This window comes from Syngnathoides biaculeatus, chromosome 11 (assembly GCF_019802595.1).
Source record: "Syngnathoides biaculeatus isolate LvHL_M chromosome 11, ASM1980259v1, whole genome shotgun sequence".
NCBI classification, from domain to species: Eukaryota; Metazoa; Chordata; class Actinopteri; order Syngnathiformes; family Syngnathidae; genus Syngnathoides; species Syngnathoides biaculeatus.
The window spans coordinates 31,042,507-31,066,269 of NC_084650.1; the positions used below are offsets into that span (position 1 = coordinate 31,042,507).

Sequence of the window (23,763 nt, forward strand, 5' to 3'; positions counted from 1 at the left end):
CACAACACCGGCGCCGGTCCGGGTATATGTATATGCGTATACGTGGCCAGCGGCGCTCACATCGGTCCGGTCGGTTCCGATCCGGTCGCCATGCGGCCCGCGCTTCAGCTCTTCTTCATCTGCGCGATGTTCGTCATCCTCGCACGTGAGTTCCCTGGAAAACATCCGGCCGGCGTTCATCGTCACACGTCTTGGAAGTTGATTGTGCTTTTCAGATGCTGAGGACAAATCCAGCGACTTCAGGAGGGTGAGGCATTTTCTCCTTTATTTCGCGTCACGATTTAGGGATGACGGCAAAAACGCAGAGAAGCTGGGAAACCTCAAAAAAAAGGGAAGATTTCTTCTTTAAAGTCAAAAAGCCAAACGAGGTACATGGGAGAAGACTCAATCGACAAAAGTCCAGAAAAGCAGGTTGAGACAGAGAAACAAAGAACGAAGGGAAAGTGGCACGCGGGGACGGCTCAGGCTCGCCGGCACCGCGATCCGACAAAGACAGAGAGAAACCGGCAAACTGACACACCTGGACGAGACACGAGTAACCGGAGGGAGAAACCGGGCTCCCGAAAACCAAACGAGCAGACGCCGCGAACACGTGACACAGGAAAACTTGACAAAACGCGAGACGAAGTCAGTCCGATCAATCAAATCACGACGTTTTCCGGCCTTGGCGCTCGCAAGGACTCTCTGTAAACTTTGCGTTCGCACGGTCGGGTCTCCGCTAACGTCAAGTTTTCCCCGTTTGTCGCTGACGTCGGTCCGTTTGTTTGCTCGCAGCCCGAGTGCAGCGGTACCACCCTGACCCGAGCGTGCCCTCTCAACTACTCGCCCGTGTGCGGCAGCGACGGCGTCACCTACTCCAACGAGTGCGCTCTGTGCGTCCGCAGATTGTGAGTTTGCATCTGTCGCGGCGCCTTCGCCAGCTCACGTTTTCGAACAAATTCTCACGTGCTATTTGGAACAAAAAGCGTCAACACGTTCCAACGGCCTCATAACACATCACGGCACGGGGTCAACGCACTACCATGGGCGCGTGACACATCATGACACGGCGTCAACACACTACAACGGGCCCGTGACACATCATGACACGGCGTCAACACACTACAACGGGCCCGTGACACATCATGACACGGCGTCAACACACTATAACGGGCCCGCGACACATCATGACACGGCGTCAACACACTACAACGGGCCCGCGACACATCATGACACGGCGTCAACACACTATAACGGGCCCGTGACACATCATGACACGGCGTCAACACAGTATAACGGGCCCGCGACACATCATGACACGGCGTCAACACACTACAACGGGCCCGCGACACATCATGACACGGCGTCAACACACTACAACGGGCCCGCGACACATCATGACACGGCGTCAACACACTACAACGGGCCCGCGACACATCATGACACGGCGTCAACACACTACAACGGGCCCGCGACACATCATGACACGGCGTCAACACACTACAACGGGCCCGCGACACATCATGACACGGCGTCAACCCGTTACAAGGGGCTCGTAACACACCATGACAGATTATTTGGACTCCTCACGCATCATACTACTGTCATAACATCTGACCCAGTTGTCGTAACGCATAGTATGACATGGGTAGGCCTGCTGTCACAAGTCAAGGACCCCCTTGTCGTTTTTTCCTCGCCGTCTGCGACACACCCATAATACTGTAAATGTGTGACAAACCTCTGAGTCCTGACCCAGCAGTTGAGTTGAGAAAGGCCGACGTTGCAAATCCTCCATCTATTTTCAAGTTGAGTCGTAACGCATCATCGAGACAAACAACTTTGATACGCGGTCGGACGTGGCACGCCGGAACGTCTTTGCGACATCAAGTGTTCAGCCGTAACGCAGCGTAATGCACGAAAAGTCACGAGAAGCGGTCCTCGTACGGTCCGGGGACGGAGCGTAGGGGGCGCCCCGGAGCACAAATCAAACCGCTGCTCGAGAGTCTCACGCCGGCCGGCCGCAAAGCCTTCCGGTCTACGCCTGGAACGCACACACACGTTTTCAAACAAACGCACAGACTCCTGTGACCGTGCGCGTGTGTGTTTGTGTTTGCGCAGGGAAAAGAAGTCGGATATTGTCATCGTGAAGGACGGCCCCTGTTGACGACATCACATCATCGCCTCGTTTTCACTGTATAACACTGTAAACGTTTGTCGATTTTTCATGTTGTTCCGAAAAAAAAGAGTCGACATTTGGAGTACGTTTTAGAGTCGAGTGTTCAAGACAAAAGTGAAGAAGGAATTTCAATGTGAAGATTTGTACCCAAAGGAAATAAAGGAAGATTGAATGTCAAGGTACTGACGTGTCGTGCTTACTCCCGCTCGCGCTAACATGATTGCGCAGGCAGACGCAGACCTCCACCCTTTGACGTTTCGACCCGGTAGCATGACGCTAACGTGAGGTTGAGGGGCTACGAGAACGACGCTCTCATGTGGCTAACGTGGTGCCGAGTTGACTTCGGTGAGGCAAAGAGAATCCGTGAGGTGTCCAGTCAAGCGTGACTTCCGCACTTTGTTTCTGCGTCCGCCTCCACATTGTCTCAGCCACTTCCTGTTTCCCGTCTGCAGGCTTCTGATTGTCTTTGGCGGCGAGGAGGAGGAAAGGAAAGGGAAGGAAACTCCACCAGCTCCGAGGCGCTCGCTTCCTGTCCGCAATGCGAAACTTCATTGGTCTCGTCATCCTCGCGGTGTACAAAATGACAAAGGTTGTCCGGAAGATTACTGGCCACGGACCTCTTCAAAATCAAGTGCGGAAAACGGGCACTCAGCATCAGTCAAGACTCACCCCGCGAGCAGGGGGCTGCAGAGCATCCCGTGCAGGACCACCAAGACATCAGCTCCCCCCCCACCCCACCCACACCACCCCACCCCACCCGCCTATTCATCCCTGCACTTCAATTCTTTGCAAGTACAAAGGACCTTGTACATAGAATGTAAATATTACGTACAATTGGAGCGTCTTGCGTTTGCATTTTTCAAATCCCAACTGCATTTGCACCTTTGCGCCCATTCACAGCTGCAAAGAAGTTAGGATCTCGTCTTATCGGTTCTCATTTTCTTTTTCCACGTATGTGTCGCAAGTCTCGAGGCTTATTGGACTGGGCTGGGTCTTTTCGGCGCAACATCTCGTGTAAACGGGCCTTTCAACTCCTCAGCCATCAAGATGACTCGTTGGGACGAACCGGGAAAGGAAAACAAAGAAGATTCCGGAAGAAAGAGCAAAGGGACGCTGGAAAGTCAGCTCAAGTTGGGCGTCTGAGTTCAGTTGCTTTGCTTTCTGCCGGCGCTCGTGGCAACAAAGGCGAGCAAACATCAAATTGGATGCAAATGTCGACAAAACAAGTGCACAAAAGTCTCGTCATATGGACAGCTCCATTTATCCAGCCGGCCATTTACGCATCCGTTTCGCGCCCTGGCCAATCGCAGGGCACAAACAAACTAACGAGCACCGACGGGGGGAGCAACGGGAGTACCCGGAGAAAAGCCACGCACGTCCACGCAGAGGACACAACCCCCTGACGCTCTAACCGGCTGCCATTTGTACAGGATATGTCAAAGAAAAAATACGGCACGGTGGGTGACTGGTGAAACCGTGGGGCTCACAGTTCTGAGGACCCCGGTTTGCACGTTCTGTGGCCGTGTGGTTTTTCTCCCGGGGTTCCGCTTTCCTCCCGCATCCCAAAACAGGCCTTCGTCGGAGACTCTGAAGTGCCCTGAAATGCGACCGGCCGGTTACCTTTCGATGCGCCCCCGCCTCCTGCCCGAAGAGAGTCGGGATCGGCTCCAGCGGGACCCCTGTGAGGATAAGCGACTCACATAACGGATGGACGTTGTGTCGGTCAACAAGGGGAAGTCGCCGATGTGAGGCTTTTATTTTTGTAACGTGAAGACTCCGGAAGTCGCGTGCGTCGCGTTTAACTGCGGTGGGCGGTATCTTGACGTCCGCAATCCAGCAGAACTCCGAAGTCTCGGAATTGGAGTAGGTGCGGTTGTGGATGTACTTGCTGTTCCGGGCTGAGTCTGCGAGCCGTATCGGACCGAACCGGACCGGACGAAGACGAGCGCGATTAAAGTGAGTGAGCGATCCCGCTGTACTGGTGTGGCGACTTGTTGCGGTAGGACCGCTTCGAATGGCTTTGGTGGTTTGCTGCTCTCACCGGTTGGGTTTGTTCTGCGAGTTTGACTGGCTTGCCGGTCCGGTACTAATCTGTCAAACGTCACACAAAATTTTGAGTGATTTGAGTCATTTGGTTTTGGGGCCCGTTGAACAAGTTCGACATATGACAGACACCTCAATACATCGCAGACGCATTCTTCCATTCACAACTTGCTCAAATAATTGCTACGCAGTTAATGAAAAAAAAGAGAAAAAAAAACAAAAAAATCAAATCAAAATAAAACAAAACCTCAACTTGATTTCGTGGCTTTCTGCACCCTCACTGGTGTTGCTGGTTTCACGAAATTCAGGACCAGCGCACGTTTTACCTGATCAAGTTGACTATTGATGGATTTATTGATGTTGTGTTGATTGGTGGGGGGGGGGGGGGTGGTTCCTTCATCATTTGTACATCAGTTGCACAGGATGAAAATGTGTCAAAAAATCCAACGTGACTTGCATATATTTTATGCGTGCTCAACTGACGTAACGTGATCCAATTATCAATCCATTTTTTTTTTTTTTTAAATGTCGGCCACAGGTCAGCATCAGATCAAATTCCGTCCACCCGTCCGCGGTTTCGGGTGGCGCCCGACCCATCTGGGTTCGGACGAAAGGCCGACTACACCCTGAGCTGGTCGCCGGTCGGTCGCAGGGCGCATATCGACCTCGTCACTGAACGGGAATTGAACCCCCGCCGCCTGCGCCAAAGTCGGGCCACTCTGTCAGTGACCCTCCGGTTTCAAGTGTCTGCTTTTCAGACTGGGGGCGGGGGTGGGGTCCGATGAACACTTTTTCAGTAAGAAGTTCCAACCGGCAGATGGAGCAAATCTGACCACGAGCACACAAAGAAGCCACAGCAGATTTTTGCTTATTCTGCTCTCCAGTGTCGTTTTTCAACTCCAAGAGTGATGATTGATTATTGCAAGATAGGCCGATGCATATTTATTGAAAAACGGAGTGAAAAAGTTTGTGAACCACTGGCCCAAGTAGAAAAGTGTCTTTGTGTCCTGCAAGGAATTGTGGGAAATCCTAAAGGAAGCAAAGGCCTCCTTTTCCTTTCGCAACAGCCACGCACACGCTAAGAGGATGTTGGAAGGCGGCGTCTTCCTGTTGTGATGTCACGGCCACTTCCTGTGCAGGGCGCCTTTTTTTTTTTTTTTTTTTTTTCTTTCTTTCTCACTTCCCGAAGGACCAATCGGCAGCTTTGCTCTCCGCATTTGCCAAACGCGGACGGCGTCACGTACGATGACATCGTCGGACCTGTCTGCGTAAGACCGGACCGTCCAAAACCAGAACACCCCGGGACCAAGCACAAAACAATTTTTGCTTGGGCTCTTGATGCTCGATGCGACCTTTTTCCGGGCGGGGTCGTCCCTATCAGTCACAAAGGTCAAAGGTCAGCAGGTGACTCACAGGAATTGAAGCTTTCCCCAAGAATGGCTTCTCCTTGTTCCGCTTGCTCTCAGTTCTGCGCTCATGTCCGCCGGGGAAATCCCAAAACCGAGACCGAGACGCCACGTCGCGTGACCTCATCGGAACGCGACGTGGTTGCAGAACATCACAAAGTGACCTTTACGACACTCGAAAGCCGAACTCTGCGTTTGTCGTACGGCAGGAGAGGGACCGAAATGTGTGAAACGTCTTTCGGGACGAGATTTTCTCCCAGGTTCCACCTGAACAGCTGCGGGTGGGGGGGGGGGGGGTGACTCCTCCAAGTCCACCGTTCACAAACGTCAGAACTGATGAATGTTGCAGTTGAGTACCGGGCTTGTTTTTGGTCCGCGCTTGTGAGACTCCGAAGCGAGGCTCAGTCACAAAACCTCCGTCCGTCGCCCGCTCGTCTTTAGATGGCCTTATTCAAAAAGTCCCCTCAAATATTACGTACGGATGAAATGAAATGTCTCTTGTTCTTTGTTCTTGTTACTTTGTTGTTCTTTTGTTCCGAATGTGGGACCAGGGCAGCACCGACTGCCTGCAATCAACGTCAACCAAGTTTTCTTGCACATCTGCTTTTCTTTTTTCCCGTCTGTCAAATTTTGTTGTGATCCTGTGTGGGAGGTTTTTTTTTCCTTCATCTGGCCACAGTTTTCTTCTCCACTTGAAATTCAGCCGCTGAATTGGAGCTTTAGCGGTGACCTCTAACCTTTCGTAAACGCGACCTCCTGGCGTCAAGCGCGCTGCCTCGTGCCCATCGTGGTGTTCGGCGAAGCTGTTGAGAGGAGGGAAGGGCGACTACAATAAGTGGCGCCCTTGAATGGACTTCTTTGCAACTGGAACCAACATTTTTCTTGTTTTGAAATGCAAATAGTCTGGTGTGTCCGACCACACGTGTGTATTGGTCTTGCTACACTTCAATAAAAATATGAAACAGCTTGGTTTTGGATTTTTTTCATCAATTCATTTCTCGTCTGATGTTTCGCACAATTTGCCAGCATTCCGAACGTCCACTTGACCAATCGCGACAAACGCCACACTATATTGCATGTGTGTGTAGGAAGTGGAGGTGCTTACTTCCTGCTGAGTCACATGACCTGTTCTCCCGCTGTGATTGGCGGTGGTGTTGTCAACCGTCGCCTCGGTAACGTGTTTGGACAGTGATGAAATGTGAGCGTGGGGAACAAAACGGGGCCTTGAGGTTCTTGTTTCCTGCTGGCTCACGTGACCGAGTGGAACAGAACTCCTTTTGTCTGAGAACGCCCCCCCCCCCCCCCCCGGCCCACTACACATGCTGCTGACTAACAACACCTCGCTTATGTGTGTGTGTGTGTGTGGATTTCACAATATCCATCTTGTGTTAGCCTGCATGAAGTCATCATCCCAAATCCTTTGCATCAAACATGGGGAAAAAAAAGTGCAAGCTAACCACCAGTTTTCATTATCTGCCGCTCTCCTGACATATTAGTAACAATGACAGGTTTTGGTCATTTCCTGCTACGTTAGGAATTTGGTTTGGTCACTTCCTGCTCCATTAATGTCAATTTCTGCTAAGCTAAAATTGTTTGGTCACAATGTTGCAATGTTTTTTTTTCGTCACCTTCTGCTATGCTAAGCTGTTAGCGAAAATGTTGGTGTCACAGCCTTATCTGCTAAAATTTTTCCAACACTTTGTCGTCTCTTCCTGCCGTGGCAACAGGCTAGCTGGCAATTTTGGTAGTCAAATTGTCTTGGTAACGTCCAGCTCTAGCGACTTCCTTCCGTCCGTCCGACCTTCCCTCCTTCCTTCCTTCCTTCCTTCCTTCCTTCGACAGCGTGCCAACATATAAATATTAGCGTAATGTTTTGTCACAGAGAGCTGAAGAAGAAGAAGAAGAGAAGAAGAAGAAGGGGGTCCGGGTGGCAATGGGTCACCGCGGCCGGTGATGACGCTGTGATGGCATCAGGAAACGGCGCTGGTGAGGGTCGTTATGGCGACGCTGGACGCTAACACGGCAGTGGAAAGGCTCCTGGCCGCCGTCCATCTGGAGAGGTCGGAGGTCACTCCCTCCAGAAACCAACGCCGGCAACTTGTCGACACAGTCCCTGACTTTGTGTTCCGCGCAGGTACCAGGCCTCCTTCCAGACAGCGGGCCTCCTATTGGCCGCCGACGTGGTCCACTTGGATCACGACGCTCTGGTCAGCCTCGGAATCACAGCCACCGGGCATCGCAAACGGATCCTGAGACTCCTGTCGTACGTCCGGAGGCGGGTAACTCAAGCGTCCGATCAGAGAGCGCCCGGCGAAGGACGCCATTCCGCGACGGACCTGCCGTCGCCGACGTCGTCTCGGTCGCAAGCCCCCTGCGGCTCGGAAGCACCGAGGAACAGTTCGGCTCCCCGCCCGGCTGCCGCGCTGAAGCCGGTGCCTAAACCCAGAACCGTGTTTAACCGGCGGCGTACCGCGCCGGTCCACTTCCGTCTCCCTGCGCCGGACACGGTCCCGTCCCCGCACAGGAGGCTCTCCCAGGAGTCCGTCTGTTTTCCGTTCTTAGAAAGCGTCAACTCGCCTCCGGCCACGGCAAAGCGGACGCTCGACCGACAGGACGAGGTGACGCCCGTCGGCGAGTCAGGCGCGACTCTGCCGCCCGTTCCCCCGAGGGTCACCCGTACAGTCGCGCCTGCGGCGTGCCCGTGGCGTTCTTCCCCCGCACGAGCGTACTTCGACCGACCGCTTCCGGCTTCCCGTTCGCCCTCTTCTCCCGGTCACCGTGACGACAGCGGGATGTCCGGATCGGGCCTGGGCGACGGCGGCAGGATGGAGATGATCTCCAATGACATCTACTGGGGCACCGGGGCGTCCGCCCCTCCGCCGCCGCCGCGACAAACAGCTGACGGGAAAGAGAGGAATCAGAGAAATAGGTTTCTGCGACTCATCAATCAGTCAATCACCCGATCAGTGAATCTTATTAATCTGACCATGTTTGATTCATTTTGAATCCTGTCGGCAGCGGCGGCACGTCAGGCAACAACTGGTCGGGATCGGCCGGAGGTGAGTGAGTGCGATGCGGCGTGGCCTCGTTTTGACCGTTTTGCGGCAGACGCGGCAGCTCCACGGTTGTGTTTGCAGATGACCCCGCTGACCTCGACGACGTCATCAGTCCCTACTCCGAAAGCCTTTTCCAAAGAGGAGGAGTCGTCCCCCTCGCCGCCGAGGTGAGACTGCCACGCCGCCCTTGTGCCGTCATCACCCCCACGCTGTTCCTTTGTCTCCTGGCACAGAATGACGCCAGACGAGAAGGCGAAAGCAGGTGGCGGGAGTGGCAGCGCGCTGAGGATCGCGGGTAAATCCACCGGAATGTATCCGGGTCGGTGACGGCGCGCCGGTCTCAGTGTCCGGTTCATTCTCCCGGTCGCAGGCCGGCGCTGTCCCCGGACGGCGACGAGGACCAGACCATCTCGCCGTACGCCAGCTACGCTTCCCCCAGCGATAGGGCCACGCCCATTATCAGCGGTTGGCTGGACAAACTTTCACCGCAGGGGTGCGTTTCATTTACTGTATGTAGAAGAAACCCAGTGGGGGGCGTGTGGGGGGTGGGCCGGGGTGGGCATTATAGCTATTTCACCTTTTTGTGTGTGTGTGTGCGCGCTTCTTTTTACCATTTTCCACAGCAATTTTTTGTGCTTGTCTAGTCATATTTATGCTTTTATTTCAGGAACTATGTCTTCCAGAAGCGCTTTGTCAAATTTGACGGAAAAAATCTCATGTACTTTGGAAATGAAAAGGTAAGCTTTGAGTCCGTGAACCATCGTCAACTCCGTCTCCATCTTTGTTGTCATCTTTTGCCTCTTTCAGGATGTCTACCCTAAAGGAGTCATCCCATTGGCCGCCATCCAGAGGGCCCGCCCATCCAAAGACAACAAATTTGAAGTAGTGACGAGTCAGCGGATCTTTGTTTTTAAGGCTGATAATGAAGGTGTGGAGAGAGAGCGAGAGACACCAGAGAACTGATGAATTGCTGACTTTATTCCAACTCTGGGTGTGCGTGTGTCAGTGCTGAGGCGCAGTTGGGTTTCTACACTGCAGGACCACGTCCGAGACCAACTGGTGTTGGGGCGTCGCTGGTTGGGTCCCGGTCCTCACTGTCAGAAACATGGCTCCCTGGAGCTGAAAGGAACCAAGTCCAAAGTTTACCTGGCCATAAACACAGAGCAGATTTGGCTCCACAAAAGCCAACAGGTGACGTCAACGCCTCGGTACCGACACGTCGCGCGCGGCGCTCGTTAGCACCTGGGCCGCTCCAAACGGAACTTGCCGTGGTTTCCGCACGTATATGTCTGATATTTCTCCGTGGACGGTTTCAGTGCTTTCGTACCGGGATCGGCATCACGGTGATTGAGGCCCGGGGCGCCACCATCCGAGACGGGAAACACAAAAATTTTGACCTCATCACACCCTACAGAACCTTCAGGTACGACCTCGCATCTTCATCCCCTTCGTCACGGCGACGACCTCTTCTCGTCCACCTCTCCAGCTTCACGGCGGACTCGGACCGGGAGAAACGGGACTGGACGGAGGCGCTGCAAGAGGCCATCACCGAGACCCTGTCGGACTACGAGGTGGCTGAGAAGATCTGGTCCAACCGCTCCAACCGGACGTGTGCCGACTGCCGGGCCGTCAACCCCGACTGGGCCTCCATCAACTTGTGCGTGGTCATCTGCAAGAACTGTGCCGGTACGCCCGCATTGGCTAAATGCTAACTGGAAGCACGAGAGCGTTCGTTGACTTTTACAGTTAGGAAATTGAATTGCTGTGTGCAGGTCAACACAGAGGTCTGGGCACTATGGTTTCCAAAGTCCAGAGTCTGAAACTGGACACCAGCGTGTGGAGCAACCAGATTGTGCAGGTGAGATTGGACCCAGGTCAAAAACCTGAAAACCTTTGAAGGTCACTGATTGATTTTGTCTCTTTTCTTTTCCCTGGGCAGCTCTTCATCATGCTGGGTAACGACCGCGCTAACGAGTTCTGGGCCGCCCACTTGTCCCGAGCAGACGAGCTGGACTGTGACGCATCGCCAAGTCAGAGACGAGAGTTCATCGGTCAGAAGTACCGAGAAGGACGCTTCCGACTGGACCATCCCGCTTTCAGCAGCCAGGAGCAGCTACTCAAGGTACGTGTCTCTACGTGACAGTCAGTACTTCAGCAGGAGCTCTTTCTGCGTATGTGACGCGATGGAAGCAAGTTCTGATAATCAAGTCGACGACTCGGATCTTTGAGCTCCAGTGATTTTTTTTTTTTTTTTGTTCCTTACTACTGTTTCTTACTTTTTGACCTTCAGGTCTTATGCTGTGCGGTCAGCGAACACACGCTCCTCAAAACTGTCACTCACATCTTCTCCGAAGCCAGATCCAATCACCTCACCACGACCGCTCACGGACAGCAGCCGACCAGAGACCTGCTAGATCCCTACCTGGCCTCGGGTGGGGACCACCTCTATTATTACTGTGCCACAACTACTCACCTAAAATTACTCATGAACACAATTTGACCTTGGGAACTACGCCAGACAAATGTTCTGTGCATTCGCCCCACAGTTCTGAGGTTCAGGATTTGAATCTTGGCTCTGGACTTTCTGTTTGGAGGTGGCACGTTCTCCCTGTGCTCGCTTGGGTTTCCTCAGGGTACTCCAACTTCCTCCCTCTTTCCAAGAATGTCAATGTTAAGATGGGTCAGTGAAGACTCAAAATGTGCCATGTGATGGACCAGGTGGTGACCAGTCCAGGGTGTACCCAGCCTCTCTGGGATAGGCTCCGACTCACCCGTAACCCTAATGAGGACTTGTTATAAAGAGAATAGATGGATGGACTGGAATTTTCTGTGATCTCCTTCTGCAGATCCTGGCGTCTACGATGAGATCATGAAGACAGTTCTTCATTCGGGCTTCCTCTTCAGGTCCAATTGCGCTAGTAGAGGAACGATGTCCCGGCGATCTCGAGAAGGTTGGCTTTGTAGTCCTGCCAATTTGTCAAATGCCAAATCGCAGCTCTTTGCTCGTTTCACCTGTTTTCTCGTGATCCGCAACAGACTTCCAGAAGTTCTGGTGCTCCATGGATCAATCGCTGCTCTTCTACCAGTCGGAGGGATCGACAGGAGCGTGCATGGAGATCAGCCTGAAAGACGTCGTGTGTTTGGGAGTTAACCGCCCTGACTCGTCCAGCAGTAACGGCTTCGTGGACAGGTGGTGTCTTCGGTTGGCACCGCGTAGCGTTGCTGCCAAATCCGCACTCAACTGGGTGTTTTTCCCACTCAGGTTCCAGTACACCTTTGAGTTGTATCTGACCTCAGACAAAGTCTATCAGTTTGGTGTGGAGACGGCTGACCAACTCCACGCCTGGACCAGTGCCGTCGGGAAGGTTTGATCATTTTCTTGACTCGTTCCTCTCTCAACCCAATCGCGTTATTCTGCTCGTTAACGTGCTTTTGACGGGCTGAAGAAAGAACCGTTGTCGTGTTTGGTCTCTAGGCCGCAACGCCGATAAGCTGTCACTGCCTGCTGACTCGGGAGTTCGAACGCATTGGACGACTGCGCTACCGAGCAATGCTGGACCCTCAGCAGTGGAAGGAGGCGCACTTTGTCCTGCAGAAGTCCAACCTCTTCATATGTCCCCAGAATGACGGCGCCGCAGAAGACATCATCAACCTGAAACGTCTTCAGGAGCTGAGTCCGTGTCCATTAGAAGAAAGTCTTCTGGAGACCACGTCAAGGCTCTGTCTGGCTGACTGTTTGTTTTGAAGGTGTCACTTCGGAGGGCCAGAACCAAGAGAAGAAAGACATCCTCGTTTTGGTGGAGAAGGGGAGGTGAGTGGACCTTGCGTTAAGCTGTTTGTCTTCCAGTCTTTGTGGTTTGATCTCGCCGTCGCTTCAGGACGTTCCACCTGCAAGGTGTCGGCCGCACCGACTTCAGCCTTTGGTGCTTGGACATCCAGCGGGCCAGCGGGGGCAAGGGGAACGCCCTGCGAGAGCAGCAGCTGAGCAGGAACGACATCCCCATAATCGTGGACAGCTGCATTGCCTTCGTCACGCAGTATGGTGAGCACGCCGGGGGGGGGGGGGGGGTGTCTCAGGTCTCGTCTTCGGACCGAGCGTCTTAGGCTTTCGCGTGGCCATCCGCAGGTCTGGGCCACGAGGGAATCTATCGCAAGAACGGAGCCAAGTCCAGAATCAAACTTCTCATGGAAGACTTCCGAAAGGACGCTCGCAACGTCAAACTACGCATCGGAGACCATTTCATCGAGGATGTAACGGACGTCCTCAAGCGTTTCTTCAGGGAGATCGATGACCCTGTCTTCATGGCCGACCTCCACCCCCTGTGGGAGGAGGCCGCGAGTAAGTTGATTTCCCGACCGCCGCGCCAAACGTAGGGTGTTGTGCCCGTGATTCACCGAGAGTTCCCTCCCGCTTACGCCTCAGCAATCCAGCTGAAGGGTTCCAGGCTAGACCACTACAAGGAGATCATCCGGACTCTTCCACGGGTGAACAGGATGACTCTGGCCGCACTAATCAGTCACCTCTACAGGTGAGTTTTGATTGGCCGGCGTGCCTTCATGCGCGTGTGACGAGATCACGATCGGTCGGTGCCGCCAGGGTCCAGAAATGCGCCGACCTGAACCAGATGTGCACCAAGAACCTGTCGCTGCTCTTCGCTCCCAGCCTCTTCCAGACGGACGGTAAAGGAGAACACGAAGTGAAGATCGTCGAAGATCTCATTGACAACTATTTGTACGTCTTCGACGTGAGTGCTACTCTGCGAGCCCGCTCGCCGGCGTCCGCTCTCCGAGTCCACACCCGATTGGACTTTTTCTTCCTTGTCAGATCGACGAGGAGCACCAGAATCAGATGGATTTGGAGATCAGCCTCATCACCTCGTGGAAAGACACTCAAGTACGTCAGGCCCGGTCGCTTCTCGGGGTAGGCGGAGACGGAGAACTGAATGTGACGATTGTGCGGCTTCAGTTGTCCCAGGCGGGTGATCTGATCATTGAAGTCTACCTGGAGATGAAGATGCCGGACAGCTGCATCACCCTGAAAGTAAGACGCTGGCGACACACGCGTCGGCCGTTGCTCCGGCGGCGACAGCCTCTCCACCTCTTCCGACTCACTCCAGGTGTCGCCCAGCATGTGTGCCGAGGAGCTGACCAATCAGGTCCTATACATGAGGAACATCCCCGCCGGAGACAAAGACGTCTGGATGACGTTTGAGGTTATCGAGGACGGACAGCTCGGTGCGTGTAACCGCAACGCCCGCACGCCCGCACGCACGCACGCACGCACGCACAGCTGAGGCGAGGTGTTTGTTGCGTCTGTAGAGCGTCCCTTGCTTCCCAAAGAGAAAGTTCTGGAACAGGCTCTGCAGTGGTGCAAGATGGCCGACCCGAGCTCCGCCTACCTGGTGGTGAAGAGGGTCCCGAAAGGCGACGGCATCAACATTCTCACTTGTAGGTCCGGTCCACGTCAACACACACACACACACACACACGCGCACGCACGCACGCGCGTGCGTCACAGTTTCCGTGACCTTTAGCCTACAAGAGTGACCTGATGAAGGTCGGTCTGCTGAGGTGTCGCGAGGAGCCGCCCAAACTGCTTCAAGGGAACAAATTCCAGGAGAGAAGCTTCCAGATAAAGAAGAACAAACTGCTGCTGCTCAAAGACAAGAAGGTACAAACGGCCATGTTGACACCGACCTTTGGCGTACGACGGACACACTGTCGGGGACTGTCGGAACCGAGTAACCGACCGACGGACGGACGGACCGACGTGGACTGTCGGACTGACGGGGACCACCGTGACGGTCTCTGCTCGTTTTTGACTTTCAGAGCTTGAAAGCGGAGAAGGAGTGGTCTCTGAAGACCATGAAGGTCTACATAGGCGTCCGCAGGAAACTCAAAGCGCCGACCAGGTGACCGCCGCCGTACTTGCTGTTGTCGTGCTAAGCCAAGCTGATTGGTTGATTGCGGTTGCAGGTGGGGCTTCACTGTGATGTCCCCCAAGCATCAGCTGTGAGTGCCCAAACGCCCGCCGACCGCGACCAGCGGGCGACTTTTTGCCATCTATATTTCCGTTCTTCCGTGGGCAGGTTCCTCTGTTGCGCGAACGAGGCCGACTTGTGGGACTGGGTCAGCAGCTTCCTCAGAGTTCAGGTGGGTGTTTCCCGCTCGTGTGGCCGTGACAAAGGGAGGCCGCCCTGACTGGGTCCGCGTCCGCGTCGCAGAACAACGAGCCGGGCCCCCCCGTCCTCAGACGCCACTCGTCGTCCGACATCGCCCGGCAGAAGTTCGGCACCATGCCCCTGGTGCCCATCCGGGGAGACGAGAGCAACCACGGCATGCTGTCGGCCAATCAGACGCTGGTAACGTTTTTGGCTTTTTCCACTGAAGAAGGATTTTGAGTGGGCGATCCGGGCGCGCTCGGCCTTTGGTCGGGACGGGACGGGAAGAGACAAATGTCGTTTTTTGACATCATCGTCGTCATCATTCGGAACCTGTTCGTACCGCTTCCAACTGGTTTGCGGCCCACTTTTAAAGTTTTCAACAGCCTTTCTAACCGCTTTCATGACTCAAACTCATTTTCAAACACTGTTGACGAGTCGAGGGCTGTAACAAACGATTATTTTCATAATCCATTTATCTATCGATGGGCAGGACATTATTTGAATCTGCACAAACGTAGATCCGTGATTCTGGTCCATAACATGTGCCTGAAAAAAGTTTTCCCAAAGTAAACGTGACAAACGAACTCATCAGGCCGCTTTCGTGTACTGCAGAGCGAGAGAGAATTTGAAAATGACCTCCGAAATTCCAAACAATTTGAGTTGAGAGAGGTTCACGGAATGGTTAGCGTTGATCAAAGCCGTTTGATCGCCTTTAACTGGCATCTCTTTCCTGTCCTCAGAGGAAGCTTCACGACCGCAGGACGCTCTCCATGTTCTTTGTGAGTCTCGGTCCACTTCAACACTTGAAAACGCGCCGAGCTGGTCCGACTCTCGTCTCTTTGCGTCCGCAGCCGATGAAGGTCCATCGGGACAGCGCGGAAGAACGTTCCGAGTCTCCGGAGCCGGTCTATGAGGAGGTGGGCGACTTCGGCCTGCAGGTGCTCAAGTCCCTGGAGACCAGCTTCCTATCCGGGGGCGGCGGCGCGGAGGGGCCGCGAGGCCCGCCTGCGGCGAGACCGCTCCCTGGCCGGCGCGGGAGCGCCGACTCGGACCCGGCGTCGCGTCCTCAGGTCGCGTGCACGCCGTCTCAGGAGCTCCTCCTACAGGAGCTGTCCTCGGTTTTCGGCGGGAAGGCGGAGCCAGACGGAGACGAGCAAGAGGAGGAGAGCAGAGTCCGTTCCCTCGACAGGATAGAAATATAATATGCATGGAATGACCTGCGGGTGGCACTGCTGTGCCATCATTGTACACCCTTACCCTGTGGAATCTCACACACAGACTTCATCTGGACTTCCTGTCGACTTTTGGGATGAAAGCGGCGTTGTCAAAAGTTGCAACCGTCTTTTATTTCATTAAAGTTGTCCTGGTTGAACGGACCCAAAAGTTCTCCTTTGATGGCTCTCAGTGGTTTGGATGGTTGACTTGGTTGCTCGGGTGACAGGATTTGTTTGCGTCGTGCCATTTTGTTCCCTTTTCCCGCATGAAGCTGCAATATTTACTATGAGCAGCAGGTGGCAGCACAACACAAGCCCAACCTCGTCCCCAGGAGATCAAGTGGGCCGAACAAAAACACAGCGATTGGTTGACCAATGACGTTTCCTTTCCTGACTGTCCTGATCCGGATTTCTTGTTTTTTTTTTGCCAGGTGACTTCCTGTATATCCGAATCGGGAAAACCTTCCCGCGTATCCTCGGCTGTCCGCGTTGTCTTTTTGCCGGGAGGTCCGTCGACCACCGCTCGGGGTCAAGGTCATTCGGTAAAGGGGGCGACGTGACGCCGGGTGGACACCTGGCGCTGATGACGTTTGGCCTCGCGTGACCTCGCCGCCAACCCCAAACAGCCCCTCAACAAGAAAACTGAAACCACTAAGTGACTAAATGCCCTCAGGGCACACACACACACACCTTTTCCATTGTTGACCACTCCAGCACGCCCGCATCCCGAGTGAGGATAAGCGCCTACAGAAAATGGATTCCAATCGTATATCTATTATTGTCTGTGCATTTTCACGTGTGACTCTTTATTTTTGACGTAGTTGGCCTGAAGTCTTGGCGCGTCTCTGATCCCGCAAGCTCCGCGTGAGGCCCAAAACACTCACCACGGCCACGGTTCCGCCGCTCCGGCCTCCTCCTCGGCTCAAGGATATGCGAGTGAGTACTGTTAAACTGACTGCGCGCGTTTGTTCAAATATTGTATCTGTTGTTCACGGAGTTATTTTTACATTTCCGTTTGTCTGTTAGCATTAGCATTAAGCTAGTGGCCTAAAGGCGAAGGTATGCGTTCCCTCTGCGTTGGTAGATGCTTCTTTTTTGTTGAGGCTGTCCATTCGGACCCGGACCCGGGGGCGGGGGGCACGACATCCCGCACACGCACGTGTCCATTTTCCAAGTCGCTTATCCTCAGGAGGGTCGCGGGAGCGCCGTACACGTTATGTATTCGGTCATCCTTTGTTCATCCCGGCTTAGGCTCCGGACCAGCCCCGCGGGCCACGAAATCCGCCAAGGAAGGAGGACGCGATTTGTTACGATTGATCGCAAATCCGATTCCGATTCGCTGCAAACACACCACAAGACCACAAATGAGCGAGCTGAGTTTCTTCATCCTCATTTCTTATTTTTCATATGCTCCCTCCTGGTTTTCCTAACTTTCAGGTCAGGCTGAAACTGGTCGAAACGGCCGAACGCCTCGACGTGGGACTCGGATTTTGCGGATATCCTCCTATAACGGACGAGTGTCGCTATCGGAATGGCGAGCCCGTCGGGACTGAACAACGTCTCCGAAAATTGTTTCTGTTTGTCGCTTTGACTTTTGGATTTGGCCGCCGTAACGCGACGAGAGTGACGTTACGGTCGGAGAGACGCGCCGACGCCGACGCCGTGTTGAATGTGGCGCATTTGCCGCGGTGAAAACGATTCTCGCTATCGCGTCTTGTGCGTCGTAACACGGCGGCGCTTTCTAACGGAGGAATATTGAACCCGAGTCTATTTTTAGTACAGTAACCAACCGGGAATGGCGCTAATTCCTCCTTAGCTCACCAAAGTCGCCTCGATTTGCCCACGATGAGTCCGTCAACGGCGTCGCCCGAAGCCCACCGGCGTGATGAGTTTGGATGAAATGGAAAACCTTTCCAGCTTTTTAGTATTGATTTGCGCTAACTGCACTTGGGTCTGGGTGTTTTGGGTCAAGAAAAAAAACCAAACATTTGTACTTTACAGTAATATGAATGCAAAAAAACAAAACAACCGCTTCGCTAAAACAGCCAATGGGCATCGGCAGACAAGCCTCCGCTCCTATCGGTTCCTGTGAACAAACTTGCGCAATATGTACTGAAATGATGACAATTTGTGCTCATGCTGATCTTGTGTTCCCACACAAGCTCTGTGTGTGTGTGTGTGTGTGTGTGCGCGTGTGTTGGTGGGGTGGGGGGGGGGGCTCACATTAAATCCTTCATTGTGCGCTTCTATACAGTGACCTCTGACCTCTGGTGAATCTGTGAATTGTCCTCTTTTTCTTTTATTTCTTCAACTTTGACTTCACTTTGCCAAACGTGTCATCTGACAAGCGCGCACACACACTCGGGCCTTTGTCACGCGGACCTGCTTGGATGTCTGCATCCTCGTCACACACACACTTCTTCATATCTTGTGTGTGTTCATTGTCTATGTTGACCATCTCTCTCTCACTTTAATTTGCGTAGAAAGCAACAATCAGCCCCATCTGGCCCTGCATTACACCCACCCGCCCCACAAAAAAAAAAAAATCACCTCTGCCCCCCCCTTCACAAAATCCTCCTCACTAAGTCACGCACACACAGATCCGTCATGCAGAACGGGGTGCGGTCTTGGGGGATTGAAAGCCAATCCTAAAACTATTGAAAGGGCTTTGCTTTGCTTTGCACAATCGGGGGACCGACGGAGGGGGCGAAACCCCCCCAGACCAGCTCAGTGTTTGGGGGGGGCTGCAGGTACCGTCAGCACGTAGCGAGAAGCCGTGAAGGCCCGAGTTCGGACAGGACAGACGGGGATGCGGACGCTTCCCTCCGCGCACGTTGGATTGATGATTGATTACGGCGTCCCACCCGAGCGCCTCTGAACCTGGCCGGAGGGACCGAAGCCCGGCGGGTTTCCCGTGCACATTCGGGGAACCCTTCGGAATTGAAGAGATAAAAGCCAGTTTTCGGTCCTCTTCAAAATCGGGCTATATTTTATTTGTGCACAATTTGGACCGGACGTCAGTTGCTAAAAAAAAAAAAACCACAACACTGTTTTGTCTTTCAATTGAGCTTTTTTTTTTTGTTTTTGTTTGTTCTAAACCTTGATGTTTTGTTTCATGGCGACATTTGGTGTCCTTAACGCTTTTTTTGGCTAATTTCTCTTCATCGGTCCGGTCCGCACAAAGTCAGCCGTGGCTGCCCGAGGTCGGGCGCCCTCGCGTACCATCGCTCGCTCGCTCCGATCAGCGGCTTTGCAAAAAGGTGTCGTACCGCGTGCGCCGCTTCAACTCGAGGTGCCCTGCAAGTCTATAATCCAAACGTTCTTTTTGGCGATGGTTTGGGTCCAGATGGAACCAATTCTGGCCGTTCCAATGAAAAAAAGAACAAAATATTTCGATCCGTTGGTTTTTTTCGCGCCGGTCTCCGGTCCTCCTCCGAACCTTTCACGTCCTTCGTCTTTCCCCCCCTGACCTTTGCTCGGCCTTTGCGTGTGATGGGCGAATATCGCGAGGCGCGACACAGAAGAGATTGGAGGCGCGACCACGTACCGATGAATCGGTTTATCGTAAGAAATGAAGCCACTCGATCGTCAGTCGGTCGATTGATCGATTTGAAAGTGTTTCCGAACTTGAAATTGTCCAAGTCCTCTGAATTCCAGCAGTGAATATTCTGTCATTTCCGTCATCCTCCATCAGAACACGCTCATTATCTGATAATCCAATCGGAGGACGGCAACTTGCGATGCGATGTGCGAAGCGAACGGAGCTCGGCGCAACCGGCGGCAAAGTTCCCGGGCGGATTAGTTTCGTGCGGCGACACTTCGACACTCAAATGTGATTGGAGCAAAGAAACTGTACAAGTTGAGAAAAACAAAAAGAACTTTGGAGAATAAACGAGTAAAATTTCTTGGGAAGAAACGCTGAGGTTGACCTCGTGAACGGAACTCAGCGCTCCGGATAAAATAGACGAGCTCGAGGTCGGATGCTGAAGGTTGGAGGACAACTATATTATCCAGACGCTTGTTGGGGATTGTCCGGTCGTGTGCGTGGAGTGCGTGTGAAGTGTGAAGTCGTGGTGTCAACTGAAATCCTGGTTTATCCCCAGAGAAGTGTGAGGGCCACAGAGGGACAAAAGGGGGGTCCGCTCAAGGGGGGATTACACGCACGACCACTGAAGTGACTCACACGCACCATTCAACCTGTCCGTGTGTGTGTGTGTGTGTTGCTAAACTCCGTTTGATCATCTGGAAGCGTGCGTGTTGTATTTTTCCTCAACATGAATATTTATGGCCAGCACAATGGACGCCCGCTTAGCACATCTGCCTCACGGGTTGCAATCCGGGTCCCCGCCTACGTGGAGTTTGCGTGGCTTTCCTCCCACATCCGCAAAACATGCCCGGAGGTGCCGATGGTTGTTTCTTTCTACGTGGCCTGGGACTGGTTGGCGCCCAGTTGGCGGCATAACCCGCCTCCTGCCTGAACTTAGCCGAGATTGACTCCGGCGCTCCGCTGGGCGTCGTGTTATGCGGTCCAAAAAATGGACGGATGGATGAATATCTTATTTTCAAAGTGCCGTGACATGACGTTTTGCTGGCATCGCGCTTGGCTTGGGCAAGGGGGCGGGGCACAGCGGCCGCTCGTCCGAAGCGGGCCGACAGAGACGGCGGACGCGGACGTGGCCGCGTAGCCCCGCCCCCTTCCCGTCACCAAGGATGAAAGCGCGAGTTCGTGTCCGGCTAAGCGGCCCTCGACCCCGCAAAACGTCTCGGAAGGTGGCGGCGCCGAGCGGCCTGGGCCACGCCCCTTTTCCTTCAAGCGCAGTTAATGACAAATTCGACTTCCTGTGACACACCGCTCAGTCCGTCAGCGCATCCATGTAATGATAGTCAAGTGCTTTTGAAAATCAATTCATTTGACCGATATGAAAATTATCGCCACCAAAAGCTCATCCTTGTTTCCAGGCATATTTTTCAGACTTTGTATGAAATGCAGTTTGTTTGTTTTTTTTCATTTGCAGCATTTTGTGACGATGCAAAGAACCGTTTGGCGATTTCCAGCAACAGACAACAAGAATCCGATAAGGACTGAAAGAAAGCAGAAAACTAAATCCAAGCAAAGTTCTCCAAGACGTCATTCTAAGACTTTTTAGCCGTCTCAGAGCTCAGAGCCGTTGCTCTCGTCGACACCGCGCTTTGGGACCGCTTTGCTACCTCAGAGCCTGGACCCGATCCTCTTGTCGACACCACGCTTCAGGGCCGCTTTGCTACCTCAGAGCCTGGACCCGTTCCTCTCGTCGACACCGCGCTTTGGGGCCGCTTTGCTACCCCAGACCCTGGACCTGTTCCTCTCGTCGACACCACGCTTTGGGACCGCTTTGCTACCCCAGAGCCCGGACCCGTTCCTCTCGTCGACACCACGCTTTGGGACCGCTTTGCTACCTCTGACGCCGGACGCAGAGTTATCATCGCCAAGACGACGGAATTCAATCGGGAACGAAACGGCTTCAACAGAAGAAAATGCTGGGCAGAGTCCCGACCTCAACACCATGAAGACGTTTCGCCATCCATTGACATCACATGTCCAAGTAAATGGATGTTTAAATGACACTTTTTTTTTTTTTTTTTTTTTTTTTTATAACTAGGCTGCAAAAATGTGGTGGAATTATCAAGAAAGACACAAATGTCCACTTTGTGCGCTCTTGCTTGACGGACACAGTCCACTTCTGATGTGTTGACATCCAATTTGGGTGCATCTCATTTCTTTGTTTTGCGTTTCCTACCTCCGACGGACGGATGGGTCGATGTCCACCTCTCCGCCTCCTTCTTCTCTCCTTCATCACGACGACACATCGACCTCAAATGCACATTTTGACAACCACAGAATGCAAAATTCTCACCATCCGCGCTGTAAAGATATAATTAACCATTTGTGAATAAGTGGGGTAGCCTACATAATTTACACGAGTCCAAAATGTTTTCCTCAAAGATTTCACTGTAACTAACCACTCATTAATTAATGTGAAAATCTTTGACAAAGAAACAAATGATATTTAAGCTCTTGCAACTACTCCTAATGCTAATGTCGAATTTAAGGCTTTAATAATCCCGTTGTAGACGCGAAGGAAATTCGATGTAGAGGCCCCGCCCCTCGGGGGTGTCACGTGACCGACCTCCAGAGGAAGTCTTCAAACAACGTGACGGGAAGCGAGGGGGCACCACTTTCTTCCACTTCCACCTCCGTGACCTCTGACCCGCCCCCGTCGGCGCGTGAGGAGTGCGCCGAAAGCTACGATTTCCAGCGTTAGGATACGCACACGTCACCGCCGTACTGGGGGGGACCTCCTTGGAATGGACCCCATCTGAACCCGGTGGAACCCCAAGCACGAACCGTGAAAAGCTAGCGAAAGGCCTTTGGTGCGCTCATCTTTCAACGTTTTCTTTTCTTCTTCTGACAAAAAGAGACCCGTTGCAGGAAGGAGGGAGGGACGGAGGGAAGGAGGGAAGGAGGGAAGGCTATCTTTGCGACGTCTCATGCGAAAGAAAAGACATCGTAGACACGCTGCTGGTCTCTGGTCCTGTTCTGCCACTGCAGGCCCAAGACTTTGGTCCTGGTCCACACCGGGGACGTGGCAACCTGCGGCGTGAGCGCGTTGGCTTCCTCCCGCCCGGAAAACGCAGGTGCAGCAGGAAGAGCGAGGTCAATCAAGCTGCTTCCGGGTCACTTTGGCGACTGATAAAAACGTGCACCAGCTGCTCTCGTGTGCCGGGCGGGCGGCGCCACCAAATCTTTTCTTTCGCCGTTTCCCGATTTCCACAATTGACATTTGTCGGGTGAGCGGGTGAGCGTGTTGTTATTTTGTTGAGTCCCCCCCAACACACACACTTTGGGCTTCACAGTGCCACCATTTTTTACGACAACAACCTTCATCGCGGCGGCGGAATGTTTCGCGTTTCAGTACACACGCGCGCGCCAGAGGTGTGTGCGTCTCGGTGAAAGGCTGCGGAAAAAGTGGCGTAAAAAGCGGAACGTTGCGAAAAAGCCATTAAAAGACAAAAAGGAAAAAGCGGAACGTCGTGAAAAAGCCATTAAAAGAATATTTTGGCTGCCCCCCACCCTCGCGCCCCCTCCTCTCCCCACAACTACACAAACAAATGCAAATGGTGGTGAGAACTTTAGAGCAGGACCCCCGTTTGAGAGGGGACCTGAATGGCCTCTAAAGGAGCCTCTAATTAATCTAAGTACGGCACCAATAGGCCCACTTGGAATTTTGTTCTCCTCTTTATGTGAATGTAGGGCGGAGGAGGGGGTGGGGGTGGGTCCCCAAAGAAAGAGAAAGAAAAGAGAGAAGCCGATCAGGCCTCCACCTTTCTGCCCGTGGACCCGCCCCCCTTCGGCCCATCCGTGTTCAACAGCCGCTCTCGTGCCTCGCCTCGCACACGCAGCACCGGGAACCGGCCGCTTTTTAGTTCGCCGTTCAAGCCGAGGTCCCGGTTGAGGTCCCGGTCGCGGTCCAGAACGGATCAGGTGGCCAAAGGCGGCAGAAGGCGGCGTTTGGGGTGAATCAGTAACGGAGCTAAAGGGCATGCGCCTGCGGGGAGTTGGCCGGCCTCGAAAGGGTCTTTTTGAGAGACCCGTCCCCCGACCCCTCCCGTCTGTTACGCCGCCCCCCCCCCCCCCCCCCCCATGGGCCCCTTCACAATCACTTGAAAGGAGCTCAGGGTGTCCCC

The 23,763-nt window shown here is 53.5% G+C and overlaps 2 protein-coding genes and 1 long non-coding RNA gene across 6 annotated transcripts; all 3 read left to right on the top strand.

Annotated features, from left to right (window-relative positions):
- The first annotated feature begins 13 nt into the window (after window positions 1-13).
- Window positions 14-2,817, top strand: LOC133508583 (probable pancreatic secretory proteinase inhibitor). Of its 2 annotated transcripts, XM_061834793.1 has the most exons (5): window positions 14-145; window positions 216-247; window positions 775-887; window positions 2,098-2,500; window positions 2,608-2,817. In XM_061834793.1, the coding sequence occupies exons 1-4, from the start codon at window positions 91-93 to the stop codon at window positions 2,141-2,143; spliced, it is 246 nt and encodes an 81-aa protein (XP_061690777.1). In that variant the 5' UTR covers window positions 14-90; the 3' UTR covers window positions 2,144-2,500; window positions 2,608-2,817. The 2 variants fall into 2 exon arrangements, with proteins under 2 accessions (XP_061690777.1, XP_061690776.1); XM_061834792.1 differs by lacking the exons at window positions 14-145; window positions 2,608-2,817 and having other exon boundaries at window positions 153-627; window positions 2,098-2,579.
- Window positions 2,818-3,953: 1,136 nt separating this feature from the next.
- On the top strand, window positions 3,954-16,247 carry arap3 (ArfGAP with RhoGAP domain, ankyrin repeat and PH domain 3). Of its 3 annotated transcripts, none has more exons than XM_061835010.1 (35): window positions 3,954-4,111; window positions 7,487-7,664; window positions 7,739-8,533; window positions 8,623-8,663; window positions 8,742-8,827; window positions 8,894-8,955; window positions 9,031-9,153; window positions 9,328-9,397; window positions 9,468-9,588; window positions 9,667-9,851; window positions 9,977-10,083; window positions 10,147-10,346; window positions 10,433-10,518; window positions 10,600-10,782; window positions 10,951-11,092; window positions 11,507-11,611; window positions 11,697-11,850; window positions 11,923-12,025; window positions 12,283-12,334; window positions 12,408-12,471; window positions 12,539-12,702; window positions 12,787-12,999; window positions 13,084-13,189; window positions 13,258-13,405; window positions 13,486-13,554; window positions 13,627-13,701; window positions 13,778-13,895; window positions 13,980-14,108; window positions 14,195-14,331; window positions 14,490-14,572; window positions 14,637-14,672; window positions 14,750-14,813; window positions 14,885-15,022; window positions 15,565-15,603; window positions 15,676-16,247. In XM_061835010.1, exons 2-35 carry the CDS (start codon window positions 7,603-7,605, stop codon window positions 16,024-16,026), a joined length of 4,611 nt encoding a protein of 1,536 aa, XP_061690994.1. In that variant the 5' UTR covers window positions 3,954-4,111; window positions 7,487-7,602; the 3' UTR covers window positions 16,027-16,247. The 3 variants fall into 3 exon arrangements, 2 of the variants coding, with proteins under 2 accessions (XP_061690994.1, XP_061690992.1); XM_061835008.1 differs by having other exon boundaries at window positions 12,136-12,334; window positions 15,676-16,243; XR_009797119.1 differs by lacking the exons at window positions 14,637-14,672; window positions 14,750-14,813; window positions 14,885-15,022; window positions 15,565-15,603; window positions 15,676-16,247 and having other exon boundaries at window positions 12,136-12,334; window positions 13,980-14,112.
- Window positions 16,248-16,395: 148 nt separating this feature from the next.
- LOC133508698 (uncharacterized) lies at window positions 16,396-23,154 on the top strand. The gene is made up of 3 exons (XR_009797120.1): window positions 16,396-16,768; window positions 16,860-16,974; window positions 21,054-23,154. It is a non-coding gene; the product is annotated as an uncharacterized LOC133508698 (long non-coding RNA).
- The last annotated feature ends 609 nt before the right edge of the window (window positions 23,155-23,763 follow it).

Bases quoted from the DNA above. Each gene is read 5' to 3' on its own strand.
- LOC133508583 (XM_061834792.1), top strand. From the start codon at position 373: ATGGGAGAAGACTCAATCGACAAAAGTCCAGAAAAGCAGGTTGAGACA. The intron at 628-774 runs GTCAGTCCGATC...GTTTGCTCGCAG, and splicing joins TTGACAAAACGCGAGACGAA to CCCGAGTGCAGCGGTACCAC. The intron at 888-2,097 runs GTGAGTTTGCAT...GTGTTTGCGCAG, and splicing joins GCTCTGTGCGTCCGCAGATT to GGAAAAGAAGTCGGATATTG.
- arap3 (XM_061835008.1), top strand. From the start codon at position 7,603: ATGGCGACGCTGGACGCTAACACGGCAGTGGAAAGGCTCCTGGCCGCC. The intron at 13,896-13,979 runs GTGCGTGTAACC...TTGCGTCTGTAG, and splicing joins TATCGAGGACGGACAGCTCG to AGCGTCCCTTGCTTCCCAAA. The intron at 14,814-14,884 runs GTGGGTGTTTCC...TCCGCGTCGCAG, and splicing joins GCAGCTTCCTCAGAGTTCAG to AACAACGAGCCGGGCCCCCC.